Genomic DNA, 17539 nt, shown 5'->3' on the forward strand with positions numbered 1-17539 from the left:
TACTGTAAATATTGGACAACAAAACACTTGGATTTTATAGTACGAGTTTTAATTTCAGGATTGTTGGAAATCTAAGGAAATGCTTTTTCCAGTTGTTTCAGAGACAGTGAAAACGAAACTTCGCCAGCTAATTGAGGCTGTATAACATGTACAGCCTTGTTGTAACTACACGACAACTGACATAAAGGTCAGAAGCAGCCTTTGGTTAACTACTGCCTTCATGGATTATCCAGCCAGGAGTAAGGAGGCCTGACTTTTCCATAATGTCAGTAGACTACTTAATTAATAGTCTACTGACATTATTTAGAGAACAACAAGCACAGCAAGTTAAAATTCATGCTCGTCTCCTCTGAGTTCTTTGACTCTTCCACGGTCCTCAACTCTTTAGTCTTCCTTCTCTCCTATCCTCTTTCATCCTCTGACTATTTTTGTCTTCTGATTCTTCCTTCATTTTTGGGCAGCTGCAGGCTAAGCAAAACCCCCTCCCCCCAACCACACACACATAGATATAAACACACATACACATGCGCATACCCACCTCTCCCCGCAGTTATAATTATAGACGTGTTGGAGGACAATAAGTGACATCATTGTTTTGTTTTTACATTAGTCTCTGATGCTAACTCAGGGCTGCTAGCATATACAGTTCAGCAAAGAATTTACAGCCTTAGCTTTCTGTCTACAGCTGAATACTGAGTCGAACACACACTCACTGAAACTCTGGGTTTGTTAATGACATCCACACAAAGACACACAAATGTAACCAGTCACATGACACTGTTGGCCATGTCAGGTAACACAGTTACGGGCAGTAAGCAAGACCGAGCTAAAAAGAGCCATCCTGTGTACTCCATAGAAATCAGAGCAAATGAACACGTCTCTGTAATAACACATATTTTAAAATATATGACCCTCCTACTGTTTCGTTTAATTATCGTTTAAATACATTTTCAACTTGGCTGCTGTCTGAATTCCACATTTGCCACCAAGCTTTTTCCGATTTCCAGGGTCGATTTGTGGGCAGTTTTGACATCAACCGTAATTCACAAAGCGCAATAGAGCAAAGCGGAATTTTCTCTGAACTCGCGTTTATCAGCCACCGTGTGTGAAGCCTGTTGCATGGGGGCAGACCTTTTTTTGTCTCTTGCCTACCGTGTGGAGAGACCATTAGTATGGTGTTTATATCCGGCCCAGAAATTCAGACCCCCTCCCAAAACACACACACACAAAGTGAAAACTTACTGACAAGATGTTTGCAGCTGAGAGCCATTTACTGCCACACTGCCAACACAAGCATGTGCACATGACCAAAACACACAGCAGCAGTAATGTTAATCCAAGGCAGTGCTGCTTGTGTTTTGACTCAGGCCTCATTATCACTGACCTTTACTAATCTGAGTTCTAGGAGGAAGCCACTCAGATACAACCAGATGGAATTTTACACAGTACGGTTCACAAAGTAACCCTAAAGGAGGGTCGCACACGAAGTGAGTGCTACACAATACTATCAAGAGACGGCTGAACCCTAACGCAAGATAGGCAAACATAAGCAAAAACGTCACCAACTGTGCAGTGGCAAAGTACGGGTAATAAAAAGAGCAACTACAAATCTCCCTGGCTTTTATTCTGCCTGTGTTTACCCGTCTAAACACATTACTCCACCTTACGTTGCCTTGTTTTGCAGGTACAATTGAAAGTAACACTTGTCTATCATTGTTTACATTGCTGGGCCTTATCTGAGAAGCTGAGCCAACTGTTGTTAGAGGGAGACACAGAGAAGAGAGCAACCAAAAAATCAATCTGTGTTGTGTAAAATATGTCAAACCATTTTTTTGGTGTGCTTTTAAAATATGGGTTATAATTACACAAACTCGTTAATACTCTAGTTATACAAAATAAAAATATGACGACATTTTTGCCAGCTTTGGCAACCAACAAACTGGTAGCTGTTATTATAAGTCGATTTTTCGTGTATCTTTTTTTTTTTTTAATATCACATCACAACCTGCTGTTAACAATTAAATGTAATCACATTGTTCCTGCTCATTTGAAATAATTAACCACAAATTAACTCCTCTGTCCCTTCCTGTCCAAGGACAACCTCAGTTTGTAACTATAACTCAGAGGAAGGGCTCGGCAGAACATTGAAAAGGGCAGATACTGGCGCTCTGCACTGAATCCATGCATTTCTGACTGAAAAATGAAGTAGTGGCTGACGACAGACAATTATAACCTCAGGGGGAAAATCATATCAAACTAAATTAAATTTAATAGTTAAGAGCTGCAAACCAATTTAAGAGGTTACACTTAAGGTCTTGCACGTTTGCACGCTGCCAGAGACCATTTTGAGCCCCATTTGATACTACACTGTTAGGTGCAGTGTTTTCCCCACAATGTGTGTAGGTGCATCTGTGTGGATGGAGGGGTGGTCTGGGCTGGGAGCTGCTGAATAACAAATTAATTATTCATAAAGTTGTAATCAACACAGCTTCAACAATAAATTAAGAATAATTATCAAAACACTGTTCCAAATAAAGATCGTGATTAATGAAAATATACACGATAATTTTCAAACTGGGGCATTTATTTCTCTACAGGAGGCTGGATAATTTCGCCATAGCTCAAACTGAATTAATTACAGCTCCCAATACTGGTGTGATTGGTCCTCAGATAATTAGGTTCCTTCCAGATAAACACCTTGTCTCTTACTGTGTTTTTCTTTTTTTTTTTTAATACAGACGTGTTATTGAATTTAATCAGAGGTGTTCACATTTTGTGGAGGGTGTAATCGCAGAGCTGGAACAGTTTTGGTTAACATGATGGATAAAAAACTATTTACACTAACATGTGTCCTGATAAGAGACATGTCCATCCAAAGACCCGTAAGCTAAGCTAGACCCTGTGAGTTCATTAAAAAAAAAAAAAAAAAAGCTGTTGTAATGTCAGCTACATGTAAGCTTACCATCGCCCCTGAAAGATGCCTGCATATAACTAATTTGACATGTAACTGGCTGGGTGGGGAATGTGCTGTCTGTAGCAAACCACCTGCTGTAATGATGAGTGCCGTTAATGAGAGCAAGATTCTGGTTAACTACACTTGTCCAAGTTAATCTTCTTTATTAATTAATCCTGCCCAAATGCAGTGAAATTGACTTTGAGGGCAGTAATACTGGGAAGCAAACACTGCTTTAGCTTTATTTTCTGCCCTATGAAACTGCTCTTCACCGTTATCCCTGACAGCAGCACTGCTATTCCACTTGTTCACTTGATGAAGCTCTATGAATCAATTTTCAATTTCAGAATGAAAAAAAATGGTAAAACTGAAGCAGTGTAACAGAGATGGCTGCATATAAAGGGAAACATTAATGTAGCAAATATTTTTTTGCCCTAACATTAACATGAAAAAGATAAATCCAATATCTAAAGAGGATATTTCTCCTCCATTTCTACTCACTAACCAAAGCTATATGTGGAACAAACAAGCTCAGACCAAACGGGGTCTTTATTGGATACATAACACAACCACATACAAAAGCTGCTGCATTATACTGAAATTTGTGGGTGGGAAGACACACGCGCACACACACATACACACACACCTCCCGACTGTAGGTCGTGATGGCTGTGTTGCCATGGAGATTTGTCGCTTGCCGATCCCTCTATCTCAATGTTGGTTTGTATCTCTTTCATCCTTCCTTCATTTTCTCTTGCTGCCTCCCTCCTGCCCTTCATTCTTTTTTCCTACCCTGATTTTCATATGTTCATGTTACTATTTATGCTCTTCTTTAATGTCATGATGGGTTTCCAGAAAAAAAAATGATAAAGAGAGTTTTTGGTCTTTAAACAGGATCATGCAGCATGCAGCATCCTAATAATACCATACTGTGGCAAATCTGAAGATGGTCCAAGTTAACACACGGGAAGCTTTTAAACTGTTTAACTGTACATAGAAGTCCAAGTAAGGCTGCAACAACAGCTGCTAACAGGAACTACTTGCTAATTACAAGAAAACCCCCCAATGAAAATAACTTTAGGAGGGGTCATGTAAAACAACCACTCTGAGAGGGAAATTTAAAAAAGAGACAAGTTAAAAAGCTGCCAAATGACTGTAGAAATGCTACTGCACCTGTTTGACAGTTCTTCCGATTGAACATATAGTGAAAAGCTAGTTAAACAGGACCAGGTTGTACAGTGTTTTGCATAAATATATTTTTGGCACAGGATAAGGGATACAGCACTTTTTACACGACAGTCACACACATACAACATACAGAAAAAAGAATCTGAACCCATGTGCTGCCTCAGTTTAGTAGGAATCTAATTTCTACAAAGTGGAAATGTTTTCCTGTCATGAAAAATAAAAATCTTAAGGCATACAAACTATAATTGATTGATTTGTGTCAAAGCCTTTCTTGTGCTGCTTAACTTAGACACTATTAGCTTTATACATGTACAATCTGTCCATGCCTAGTTCAGTTGCCACATCAAAAAAAAAAAAAACCTTATTTTTTTCTTTAACCAACATCTTTTATTTAACCTAAACTTCCTAAAGATTTATATTTTTCTATTGTTATAAATGCACTTAAGTGTCACATCTGATAATTTACAGAGGCTCTCATTAGGCCCATTTAAGGCAGGGAAAAACAGCAAAAACAGACATCTGTAACTCCAACGCAAAACCTTTTCCCATCACGCCACTTTCTATAATCAATGATAGATGTAACCTACTGGTAGATGTTTTTCATATTACCATAGCCAGTTGAATCAAAACCCTATCTAACACTAACCATTTCATTACAGCTTGTCTGCCGCCAGTAACTATACACAAAGCCAAACTTTCCAACTGTGGTGTTGATGTGTTGACGTGTGCCTCCGTGTCTACTGGCTCCAGTGTCACTGCAGTGCTGGACAATGTCATTTACCATAAGTGAAATGCAGAGTCAGTTCTTAGTCTTAGGCGTTTAGCTTGCATGCTCATTTGTTGCCTTTTCAACTCTGCAAGGCAATATCTAATATAGGGCACAGCTAGCATATGCATACTAGCTATGCAAACGTCCACCACACACACACACACACACACACACACACACAAGTAAATTTGTAAGAGGCCCCTTACTTTAGCAAGGTGGTGTCACGCTGGGTCTCAGTTTGCTGTGAATGTAGTGTTATGTGTGTGCTCTCTTGAACTGGATTACCCTAACTCCCTAGGTATGTGTATGTGTGTAGTTGTGTGTATTTGTGTGTGTGTCAAATCAATTCAGAGCTCCTGTTTGCTCTGTTACTGTCACAGTTGGGACACACTGCGCAGCTCTTTCTTGCATGCCTTTGTTCTGCTGCTATGCAACTGTTTGTGTGTGTGTGTGTGAGCAGTGCATGTGAACCACCTAGGGATAAGATCCATTTTGGAGCCAGTTCCAGGATGGTAAAATACTGGGATTAATTCATCTCTGCAGCCAACGAATCCCTTATCAAGTCTTTCATTCGCGTTTTCCGTTAAGTTGGTCTCTTTTGCCTCCGTGTGACACTGCAGGCATCAGCAAAGAAGAAAAAGGTTTTGACGTATTCAAATGTGATTATTCAAATGAGGATTACTGATTACATGCGTTACTGTTGCAAACAAACATGGCGGACTGGCTTATATGTTCAATCAAACAAATTCAAAATGCAATATTTGCGGGGAGGGCGCTCACGATGAAGAGGGGAGGGACAAGTCCTTTATTTAAATGACGAATGTGCTCTGTTAGTTGATTAAACAAACATTGCTAACTTCGCTGGTCAGCACCAGAAATACTAATCGGTTAATCGTTCACGGAGGAGCTTCAGTGAGTCAAAGCGCTGCACACAGCTCTATAATGAAATAGGGTTTTATCTGTTTGAAATAGGAAAATATTTTTGGTTCGTTATGAAACCGTGGTGGGACCAGTTAGACTGTGGCAGAGGACGTCAGTTGAGTAGGCGGTCCTTCAATGTGGCCCAGGATGTATTTGCATTCACACTGCTAAAAGAATGTCTGACCACCTCCGCATGTGGTCTGAGTGATCAGATCTCAAATGAGTCTAGGGTACGTTCCCACATGGACTTAGAGCTGTTCACTTGTGATCAGATAACCTGAGACGGATGTTAATACCGGGTCTGATAATGTTCTACCAGTTTTCAGGTGTATTTCTTTTCCTTTTCTGGATATCAAAACACATTAGATCATGGAAAGAAATCCTAGTATTGATGGTGGACTGACATCAGATGACTTCACAGAAAGGCCAAATGACACTGAAGTGAGAGAAATCCACACTCCTTCACCTGAATGACGTCAAGCCCCTCAAAATACAGGCCTACAGTTAGCTGCCACACCTACCACTCAGCTCAACTGGAAAGGCCTGTTCTACCCTGCTCCCTAAGACAACCAAACACACACATACAAAGCACTGAACTTCACTGCATTGTTGGTTAAACACCTAGGTAGCACCTGCTTGTCCTGTATTTATGTCTCCACTGGAACTCCAGGTATACAAGGCTAACAGACCTCATTAGATCAAAACGTAATTCCAGTCCACTTAACAGCTAACTGCAAGTTTCTGTGTGAGGGAAAAATGAGGGGCTGCAAGTGTGTGTGTGTGTGTGTCTGCAAGAAAAAATGTGAATATGATGGAGTAAATGATCTTGTGTGTGTGTAGTTGAGGCAGGTTCTCTGTTGCTAGGGCCCTGGCTAGCTTTGTCTTTCTGTTCATCTGCCTAGTGACTGGTCTGGTAAGTAGAGAAGCATAATTTATGGTTTCCTGGGCGTAACAGCAACGTGTACGTGAGCATGCGTGTGTGTGTGTGTGCGCTATAGATTGCTTACAAGATGACTCACTCCAGGGGAGCATGAATGAAGGGCAGGCAAAAGATGAACACTATAATAATAAAAACTCGTCTTGACCAACATACCTGTGTCAGTGTGCTCACGCATTCAGTGCGTCTCTCTCGTCTGTATTGAATTTCCAGCTCAACAGCTTGCTGGGAGATTCTCTGCCAAGCTTTCACACTCCCAAGGTGTCAGGTGAAATACATCAAACTGTACTCCACCACACTCACATTTTCTAAAGCTTAATCTTCTATTGCTGTGTTGCTCCACGGTATTTTGAATCTGCAACCATCACCGTCTCCCAGTGCATGTAACAAAGGTCAACCTAAAATCAAAACTTTTACATTATGATTCCAACTAAATGACTAAATGCATGGATATTGCACCTAGCATTTCTCCAGGCCCACAATCAAATTTGGCAATCCAAAAAGTGTGAGAAAAACACAGGACTGAAATCTGTCAAAATGAAATCAGAGGAAATTTTCCTTTCCTAGCTTATCAAATAATAATGCTACCTGCCTAAGAATTTTCCATTACACAAATCATTGGCATACTGGTGATTTCTCATGCCTCTATTGAGATCTATTGACTTATTGCTAATCCTACAATAAAATGTAATACTCCTCCAATCCCACAGAACTCATCCCATCACTCCTGCTTGATAAAGTGACATAGAAGAAGGACAGTGCTCAGTAGGTAGCAGGTGGTTTACACTTGTAGGCTGAATTAAATGACAGTAATATCATTAATTCAGTTTAAAAACTTAAATAAAAGGGGAATAATCAAGCCTCCTTTGTTTTGTGGAACTTTTCCTTGGCTTTAATGAAGAACTGTGGTGACATTTAAAATACACCAGGTAGGTTTGTGCCTTCATATGGGCCATCTTGTGATTTGTAGTTTATTTCCTCGATCCTTGTTTAATTTCCTTTGGGGGTGCAGCATCCTGCCTAAATAAACCTTGGGTAAACCCAATGTAATCACTTAAAGTCCTAAATGTACTTTTGTTAGTTTCGAGTTTTTCCCTTAATGACTTCCACAGAGAAGAAATGTCTCGCTTGGACAAATGAAGGGTTTAAATCCATCACACCTCAATGTGGGGAGGACCCAGCTCGCTCGGTTAGTGAGCAACTACTCAAACAATGAAATGGAGGATGAAGTAACAATTGAAGAGGCAGACCCGTATTTCTAGCTGCATTAGTCTGTTTTTTCAGAAGACGTGGCTGAATAAATAGACAGGGAACATTGTAAAACAGGAAATCAGACAATCAAGTGATCATGTCTGGGGAAGTGAACAAAGCCTACAAACTGCAGCAAACATTTTAACAACATAAGTAATGCAACACCACATTTTGAACAAATCTTTTCAAATAATTAAATTTAAAAGAATTTCTAACACAAAATATATCGGGCTTTGTACTTTTAATGAACCTGCTTTTTCAAAGGCTTCTGTACAAGTTCCAGGTTTTCAGGTTGCTGTCACACTGATAATGACTGTCATATTCAAATAAGTTCCTCAAACTAGCAGCCATTACCAAACCTTGTGGAACATGGCAACATGTCAGCTCAGAGCCACTCGACGCATCTGCCATTTCACACCGTCAGAAAGATGTCACAAGTCACTTCTCTACATCTGACAGCTCTCTTATGATATGTGCACAGCAACTGTTGATGATGACAGGATGGTGATCTGTCTTGGTTAGAAACTCACTCCTGAACCCGCCAGACTTTTACAAGCTTTTACAGCTTAGTTTGCCAACTTTCCAAGTCAAGTAAATCACCATTAGGCGAACTTGATGTAAAATAATAAAATCAACAGCTTGTCCATTCCAGTCAAGCAATCTTTCTGCAGAAACAACCTGACAGTGAGAGAATATCTGCTTTTACTAAATGGCACATTCACTCATCAGATCAAAATATACTTTCTCTGACACGAGCAGAAGCAGTCATGTCAACACTTGTCCTCGTGTCCGGTGCCATTTTGTCCTGTATCTTGAGACCCGACACCAAAGGCTTTCTATACATGGCCTGTAAAACAGACTGCGTTTGTGTGGACATATCCATCCATGACCCTTGACCTACAAACCCAGTTAAGGACTTGCAATGACCCCAAACTTTTTTTCTTCCACCCCTAAATCCTCCCTAGATGCTGTGGGATGAGTAAAGGCCCATTCATGGGCACTATAGTACAACAACACATGGGGCTGTGTTAGTACAGGCACATTGCTAAAGGGTACACAAACAGGGCAAGTTCAGTTTGTGGGCTATCAATCACCAAAATACTGCATTTAAATTTATACTGTTATGAGTGTACAACTGTGACAAGTTATCACTACAGCAGCATATCGCCCTTCCATCTTCATGTGGCTTGTAGCACAATACTGCACACTACACACCACAAGATATTCTACCAGATGTGTACGATTGCAAGTATTTGATTGGCCAGTGCAGTGTGCTGTTGGATAATGTTGAACTGTGCTGTGGCCAAAGTAGAGCCAGGTTTAACTTTTTTTGATAAACTACTGTTTTTATTTGCCAAGGCGCTCTGCAGAGGCCAACACAGTGGTTTCATTGAATTCAATGAGGAAGTCTGCTCATATTGAAGGTTAGTACTGTATATTTGTATAAGCGAGTGTTATACCAATATGTTCCTGTGCACGTGTGTGTGTGTGCGCACGTGCATGTGGGAAATCTACAGTCAGAGACTTATATAATCAACAGTATTGTTTCTGACCTCTGTTCCAGGTAAAGGTGTAGCCTTACGAAAATATACATGTGTCATTCTGTGTGGGGATTTATGTGCCCACACCTACCCACCTACATACCAATCTACCAGATAATTTTCTTTCCTGTACACCCTAATGGAAGCATTGATCCACTGTGTGAGACAAACCACCACACAAACACACGCGCGCGCACACACACACACACACACACACACACACACACACACACACACACACACACACACACACACACAATGAGATCATGGTATCAACAAACGACGTCCGTCAGCATTTTATTCTGTACAAGGAGCAAGGACGGACAAAATCTTTTAACCTTTGAATCTCCAACTCCAAGAGGTTTTCCTATTGGCTGGTGAGAGCAGATCTGCAGTCTGCTTGGCTTTACAGCTGCCGTTTGCACACCTAGGTTGGGTTTTCAATGGTACAGGTACAAAAGTGTTTGACAGGTGGTGCAGCTCTTGTGACAGGTTGAAAGAAAAAACAAAAATCATACACTCCCCTTACCCTTTACCATTTTATATCTCTTTAATAGCCAGTGTCAAACTACTGTTAACTAATTTTTCACAAATGTTTTAACCAAATGCTTTCTATGTGTGTAAAATTGCTCCATTTATGCTACTACACTCATCAAAGCTACTGACCAACTGCTAAAACAATGTATCACCGCAACTACATCAATATACCTATAAACACTCAAGCAACACAAATATAGAAATGGGTTAAGCTTCACACGAGCACTGAGCTCATGTACTGGCTACATGGTCAAGATGTAACTGTACAAATGTTTCCACTCAATGGTCATAGGAGGGTCTTCATTTAAAGAGACATACCACATGATGCTTGTCAACAGCTGCCCAAGTAATGCAAGTCGTGGTCTGTATGGGAAACTATAATGGTTTTCCTGTGCGCATGTGTAGCTTCTATATAATTACAGTGAATCTACAGATAAAGCCGTCTACAGAATTAAGACACTGTTGTCTTGGAAGTAGGGGCTGTTTTCCAGCCTTCAGATAATGATTTACAGTGCACAGTCGAGGGGTTTCTTTGTCTTTTTAACTTTTAAGCATGCGACAAAAGCATTGCTGTACTCAACTGAATGGAAACATGAAACACTGAATGTTTCTGAATCTCCTCTAAAATCCTTCACAATTTTGATGTATGTGTTGACGAAATTATATCAATAGTTTGTTTAGGAGCCCTCTGGCCTCTGGACAGGCCAAATGAGGATATGTGTCGTTTGTACGTGCCTTCAATACCTGCTGAACCCAGCAATGACAGCTCCAACTTAACAATGGGAACAAATTTTAACAACACTTGTGAATTTAAGTCTACATCTTTTCCAAGACTGCTCTGAACTTTTTTGTGTACATTATATTTATTAGTCACTCAACAGTAAGTTGTGTTTTTTAAGAGTTTGTATTGCACCAAAAACTTTGAAAGCCCATTTTCTATGATCACACCCACAGCCACCAAAGCTTCCTCATAACAAAAATAAAGCAAGGTGTTGCTTTGTGGTATTTTCAAGGTTCCCACGCCACTACTGCCCTGCAATCACATCACCTGTCTCTTCCAAGAGACCATCACTGCAGATTTTAAAGCCACACTACCACTATAAAAGTTGCTAATTCATATTATAATATAAAAAACTAATTCATATAATGAATTAAGTGTACAACAAAATGCAACCTTGTTTTCTCTTTGAAAAAGAGAGCTTCAAAACACCACTACATTGCATTTTTACAAAGGTTAAAGATTATCCATGTTTCCAATGGTCAAAGGTACATGATGAACACATCACGCTTTTGTGCTGCGATGAGATAATGATGCATCAGGCTTAAATGTGGACGCTGGGCTTCTGTATTGTCAACTATATAAAATCAATGTGGTATTGTCTGACAGGGTTGTCTCTATTGCAACAGGTCACAATGAAGAAAAGTCAAGCAGGAGGACATGCCCCAACACACAGACTAAACAGAAACCTAAATTTGTTCTTCTAGTCCGTAAGGAGTGGGGAATCCAGTGTGAGTGCGTAGGCAAGCTGGTGAATCACTGCTGTGTGGCAAAGACAACAGAGACAGAGAAAAAGCAAAGAGACAACCAAAGACTGTGGAAGGCCAAACAAGGCCTCTCTCTCTCTCTAAAGCAGATGAGAATTTAATACATGGGCAGGTTTACAGGTAAATATCAACTGTAACATTAACGGGGAATACATCTTACCTGCCCGGTCGAATTTTCAATGACTTGCACCAGTGGGGTCCTTGTTGACATTTTTGAAAGACTTGGGGTCGCCGAAAAGGGGAACGGAACAGTGAAACGAGAAGGATTCTTCAGTGTCTACTGTGCATTTAAAACCTGGGTAGCTGATGGCAGGGGGAAATTTCCAATAGATATCCAGTGCTAGCCCAGCTAGCAGTACGACAAATAGCCCGTGAATCAACAAGTTGAATCCCACATCAGCGGCTAGCCGAGTTAGCCAGCTAGCTAGAAACTAGCTAGCAGCAACCGCACGTCCCATGTTTGTCAACAAGCAGCAAAGCAGGAAAAAGCAAATGTCTTCTTCAGCTTCGGTCTCGGTGTGAAAACAAACAGTTCCCAATGAGCATTGATCAGCGTCGATTGTGGCCAGCGAGCTGATGCTGTGACGTTTTGGCCAGCTAGCTACTCGGGCTAGCTTGAAGAAAAGTTGGGCAATGGTTATACTGAACGACACAAGGTTCAATTAGGTGGCTAACATGCTAACCTGTGAGGCTGCTAACTAACGTCTGAGGAAGCCCAAAATGTTGCCGAAATCTACAACAAATGTTTATCCAGCGTCGTTTTCATAACGCAGTTTCGTCGTCCGTCTTTCTCTTTTCGTGTCTGAGATGTTTCCTTTTAGGTTTGAAACCAGGTCCAGGGTCTACAAACTTTCAGGCCAAAGTTATTCCCGGCGAGATCTCGACCTTCCCAACTCACACAAAACAATTCAAAATGTTCCCAGTGAGATATCCAGAGGAGGGTATCCTCAAGAATAAAAGCAGCACCATGTAAAATGGTCACATGGCAGGTGAGAAACACGAAATAATTTGTTGCGCTAGCTAACTGGCTGGCCGATATTAGCCCATGTAGCTAGCTAATTCAGTATTTCTTGGGAAGCAGAGCTAGCTAGTTAGCTTATCTTCCAGCGGCCGCAGCGGCGGAGACTGCCACAGAGCGACCCACAAAACTCAAAATCCACGGAAATCACCGGCGCTCTTCCTACTGTTGCGTGATTGGAATAAGGTCGTTCACCACTGCTGCACTGCAGTGTGGCGATATACCAGCTCGTCCTGTCGGTACACCGACTACTTATTATTCCTGTGCCCAGCCGACTGACGGAGGAACCATCAAGTTGTAAAATCCATTATCGGTAAACTGGGATTTTCTTGTTCGGAGGTGCGACAGGGGGAGAGAGGCGAGGAGCTGCGCCCGAATCAGTCTATGCGCACGATCCTGCCCTGATACCGGAACAAGCTCACGGCAACATGGCTGCTTGCACCACGACTGAAGGAGGAGGGCTGGGGAGGGAGGGAGGGGGTTCGTTTTGTGTTCGGCTCCACTCGAGTTTTTTCCGAGCCGTTACTGGTGACCGCGATTCCTCCAGGTTGGTAAATGGCAGGTGCAGTGTCGCCGGGGGGAAAAAAAACTCCTGCGTCTCATAGTCCTGCACAGTATCTGCATGATTTCTGCAGGATTCATTCACAACTGAAACATATCCCCAAGTTTACTAAAATAAACCCCCCAATGGACCCAAAACCCCTAAATGCACTTGTTTGGCAGTTGCTTTTTGGTACTTGCAAATTGCGAATATGCCTTCAAAGTGCAATATCATCTGGGTCGTGCATTATTAGTTGATCTTGTGGCCCTGTATTGCAGCCTTGTGTCCAACTCTAGTTCTAAATGTTTGCCCTGGAGCCCCCAAACAAGTTAACCCACGTTTATAATAATAATAATAATGATAATAATAATAATAATAATAATAATAAACCCTGTGGTGAATTTGACAGATGCATTTTATATGTAAATAACATATTGAAATGTTGAATTTTCTTGTGTAGCATTGCTGTGAAAAATAGAGATCCCAGGGGCCAACAGCTGGAGAGTGCCCATATCCCAGGGGACCCAAGAACTGTATTCTTTCAGGGAGGGTAGCATCTCTAACAACAGCCCTGCAAAGCTGTGCAAGTCTGCTAAGGTTGGCTCCATTCACGAACATGCATATATGTACACATCTTCTTTTCCCTCTTTCTGTATCTCTCTGGAAACCCCTGTTCTGCAGGTGATGTTCACGTGACAGCCTGTGCACAGGCGTTGCCAGATATTTCTACAATGGGGTCACATCCCTGTTTCCTTTCATCTGTCACACACTTGGTTTTTCCCTTTATTGTTCAGAGAATTCAGTCCTTTATACAAAATGTTTGAGGCAACTTACATCACGACAGAGGGAGTAAAACTTCATGCTTTCAACCTAACTTCACAGTTTTCTATAGTCATTCATTAAGCCACAGTGTTACACCACAGTACAAAATCTATGGAGAATACATAGAAAACTTTTAACGTCAGGCCTAAAGTTGGCCAACCAGGCATGGCTTGCTATGTTTGACTGTAAAACAGCAACAGATACATAATTGTGTTAAACAAATTCAGATCTCTATTTATATCACTGACTGAACTTTACTATGTAATTAATGAAACCTTCTGTAAACATGAAATAAAACTCAAAAATGAAAACGATGTTTTCACACTTTCACTCAAGAAACATTGAAATAACACCTATTACACCCATAACACAACTCAACATATACATATTTTTGTACTTTTTACTGAAGGGTCTTTCCTCTTTATAGAGGCTGTAGCCACCTGTAAATTAATATAGTTGAATTTTGCTTTGACAACCACAGCTGTAAAAATAAAGTGTCATTTGTAAATATGTACCCATGCTATCCATAAGTGTGACTGTGAGATGCTGACAGCTGGCATAGACATTTTCAAGTTACTTAGCAACAGCCACGGACTGACAAAGATAATATGGCTGCTGTTGGAAGTGTTGATGCCTGAACTCTGTCAGTCTGGAGGCCTGCAGAGACCAGTCACAATACCAAATATTCATCATTTACACAATGCGAGGATGTTATGGAGAAAATAAAAAAGAAATCAGGAAATGAAGGGGTATGAGAGGCTCGTTAGCAACGACTGGGAGAGAATCCAACTGGCAGGATTTCCCGATGAATCAAGGGGAAAATCACACCCCTGATGATGGAGGGAGTGCACTCAAGGGTATATGTGCTGCTGCAGGAGACAAACACCTCTGTTTTCAGAGCATAACAGTGTGTTCACGATAATTACTAATCTAGTTACCGAACCAGAGAGAAGCACTGAGCCTTTCTTGTGACTTATCCATCACTATGCACTTAAACCAATGCAAATTTTCTTTTTCAGTGCACTGGCTCAAGTCCAGTTTGATGGTGCGTCATGGATGTCCCGCACACTGTGAGCAGCGCCTTTTTTTTCATAAAATGTATGAAAATACTACAACAAGTCATGTTGAAATTTTCATTTACATAAAATCCTGATCACATGAACCCATTGACTCCACATTTTTCAGGATCCGCCATGAGCTGTTTGAATAAGAGTCTGGTTTGTTGCTGTGGATAATGTGCTGAAGTGTCGCCATCTGCAGGCTGCACAATATATTACAGATCTATCTATCTATCAGTCTATCAGGCTATCAATCTATCTATTTATCTATCTATATATCTATCTTTCTATCTATCCATCTATCATGTATCTATCATGTATAATATATGTAACAGACTAGTTCCTGCTGAGAGTTCCATAAATATTTGGATGGATTTTTTTTGGCCGCCACACTCCTTTTGCTCTCGAGAAGAAATGACACACTGAGTAGGAGGTTGAACTACAGACTGTTAATTGCAGCTGATTTGAAGGTATTTTCAGATTCACTGGATGAACATTAAAAAAACATACCGGCCTTTTTATCTCCACTCTCCTATACAAGGCTGCCAAATGTATCCGGCCAGATTGAGACTGCAGTAACTGTTGTTTTTAATATGCGGCCAATGCTTTTCTCTGTAGAGGCTGGCAACCTGTACACATCACCAGACCTGATACATTCTTGTCAGGCTCTGTTTTTCCTGCTTTTTCGCTTTTCAGTTTTCTCCACCAGAATCCAGGTCTTGCTCTTGATAACTCTGTAGCTGTGTGCAGATCTTAATTACTGTGGCGTCCAATTAAACAGCATCCTAATCTTCTGTCATATTGTCACACAAATGATCTGAATGCACTGGAACATGAACCACCCAGCTGTTCCCTCTGACTACACTTTCAGGGAGCCAGCTATTGAACAAAGTCTGAAAGACATCAAAACAAGTCTGAGGGATAATAAACATTTTGTGAAGCAGAAATGAGCCCAAAATACTTTTTATTCTAATTTTCTATTTAAAAAAAAAAGATGTTTTAGCATATCTTAGGAATCTGATAATAAAGGCATCTTATTCATGAACTCACATATCTCATTTACTTACTGAGGAATCCACACAGAGTTTTGACTTTATTGCACAAACGCCTTAATTTCATTTCTACAGTGTCAATTTTCTTACTTTATTTAGTCATCAAAATGAACAACTTAAAATTGAATTTACAGAGGTGATACCGAAGCGCTCTCTTTGATGTCCTCTACCCAGAACATGGGGATCAGCGCAGCTGTTTTGAAATCAACATAATGATTTGATAACAAGAAATAAACCCACATATTTGCTTTTAAGTGGAAAATAACAGAGACAGCTTTAGAAAATGGTAAAAAGGCTGAGCTTTAGTATTCTTATTCACAATAATGTAAATACTGTTAATATGTAAATACTAAAAATGTAGTTAAAAGTCAAAATAGAGATGCAGTTGATGATGATTAAATGGTTTAAATGTCTCATGTTTGTCAGGTAGTGTCTGTAAAAATGCAAAAATCCTTCATTTAAAAAAACAAGACCAACTCTCAACAGTTCCACATTTCATACCATGTCTGGGATGAAAATGTATTGTGACGTAGTGAGTCAAGATGAGCCGGACATGATGACAGGCAGACAGGAAGAGGGTAGATTACACAAACATAGACTTAGGGAGAGAACAAAGTATAAGGATCGCCTTTCTTTTGTCTAAATCATGGCCTCTGGGTGAGAATCCTTCCTTAACCTGCAGTTTAGCAGGTGCTGACTCACAGCGTGGGTGAAATGAGTGAAGAAGTAAGAAGCAAGGCCAGAAATAGGCTCTTACCAACTGTGCTACAATCAGAGTAAGAGCAACGTGATGCACATTAGTAATTAAAGGGCTGAAAACTCTAATATATAAAAAATAAATGAATTCAACCACATTACCTTTAATTATGACAAAAGCAATGAGGACTTACTTTATAGCCCATTAAGAACATTGCATATTTTATGATTTGCAGTGAAAAAATCAAGCGAGAACAGGCATCTTTCCTCAGGTCTTGAAGGGAAACGAGGAAACTGATTTTGTTTTTGACTCAATATTTTGAGGAAACCACGCAGACTTCCTTTGCATCACCAGAGGAAATGCCGTGCAGTGGGTGAAAACATTATAAACTGATCTTGCCAATCTTTTTTTCTAGAAAAACACAAAATAGTAGAAAATAAACATGGCCTCTCTTGTTCTTTGACTCACATTTTTCAAGCTTTTTGCAGGATTCGGGCTCTTCTGCTTTTGCTGAGGTGGCCACAGCTTTGTCCACGTGGCGTCAAGATTGACTTTCACAAATATCATAAACATCATCATCCTTATCCTCATATGACACAGACTATATCACTGTTCTTTACCCTGAATCCTTTATTTAATTATTTTATTGCTTTAATACGACCAAACTTTATTGTTACTAAACATACTGGAATCAGCCTAAAATACACAT

The 17539-nt window shown here is 40.4% G+C and overlaps 1 protein-coding gene and 1 long non-coding RNA gene across 15 annotated transcripts in view; one reads left to right on the forward strand and one right to left on the reverse strand.

The window, feature by feature from the left end:
- The window catches only part of mark2b (MAP/microtubule affinity-regulating kinase 2b), a 52805-nt gene extending 39695 nt beyond the window's left edge, over nt 1-13110 (reverse strand). For all 14 annotated transcript variants that reach the window (XM_071477807.1, XM_071477810.1, XM_071477802.1 and 11 more), the window contains exon 1: nt 11803-13110. In XM_071477807.1, the coding sequence (XP_071333908.1) occupies nt 11803-11853 (51 nt within the window). In that variant the 5' untranslated portion in view covers nt 11854-13110. The remainder of the gene's footprint in view (nt 1-11802) is intronic.
- Nucleotides 2706-15853, forward strand: LOC139621358 (uncharacterized). The gene is made up of 3 exons (XR_011690985.1): nt 2706-11762; nt 13662-13798; nt 15043-15853. It is a non-coding gene; the product is annotated as an uncharacterized lncRNA (long non-coding RNA).
- The last annotated feature ends 1686 nt before the right edge of the window (nt 15854-17539 follow it).

This window comes from Trachinotus anak, unplaced genomic scaffold (genome assembly GCF_046630095.1).
Source record: "Trachinotus anak isolate AG129_WGS33_773 ecotype Australia unplaced genomic scaffold, CSIRO_AGI_Tana_v1 ptg000005l, whole genome shotgun sequence".
NCBI classification, from domain to species: domain Eukaryota; kingdom Metazoa; phylum Chordata; class Actinopteri; order Carangiformes; family Carangidae; genus Trachinotus; species Trachinotus anak.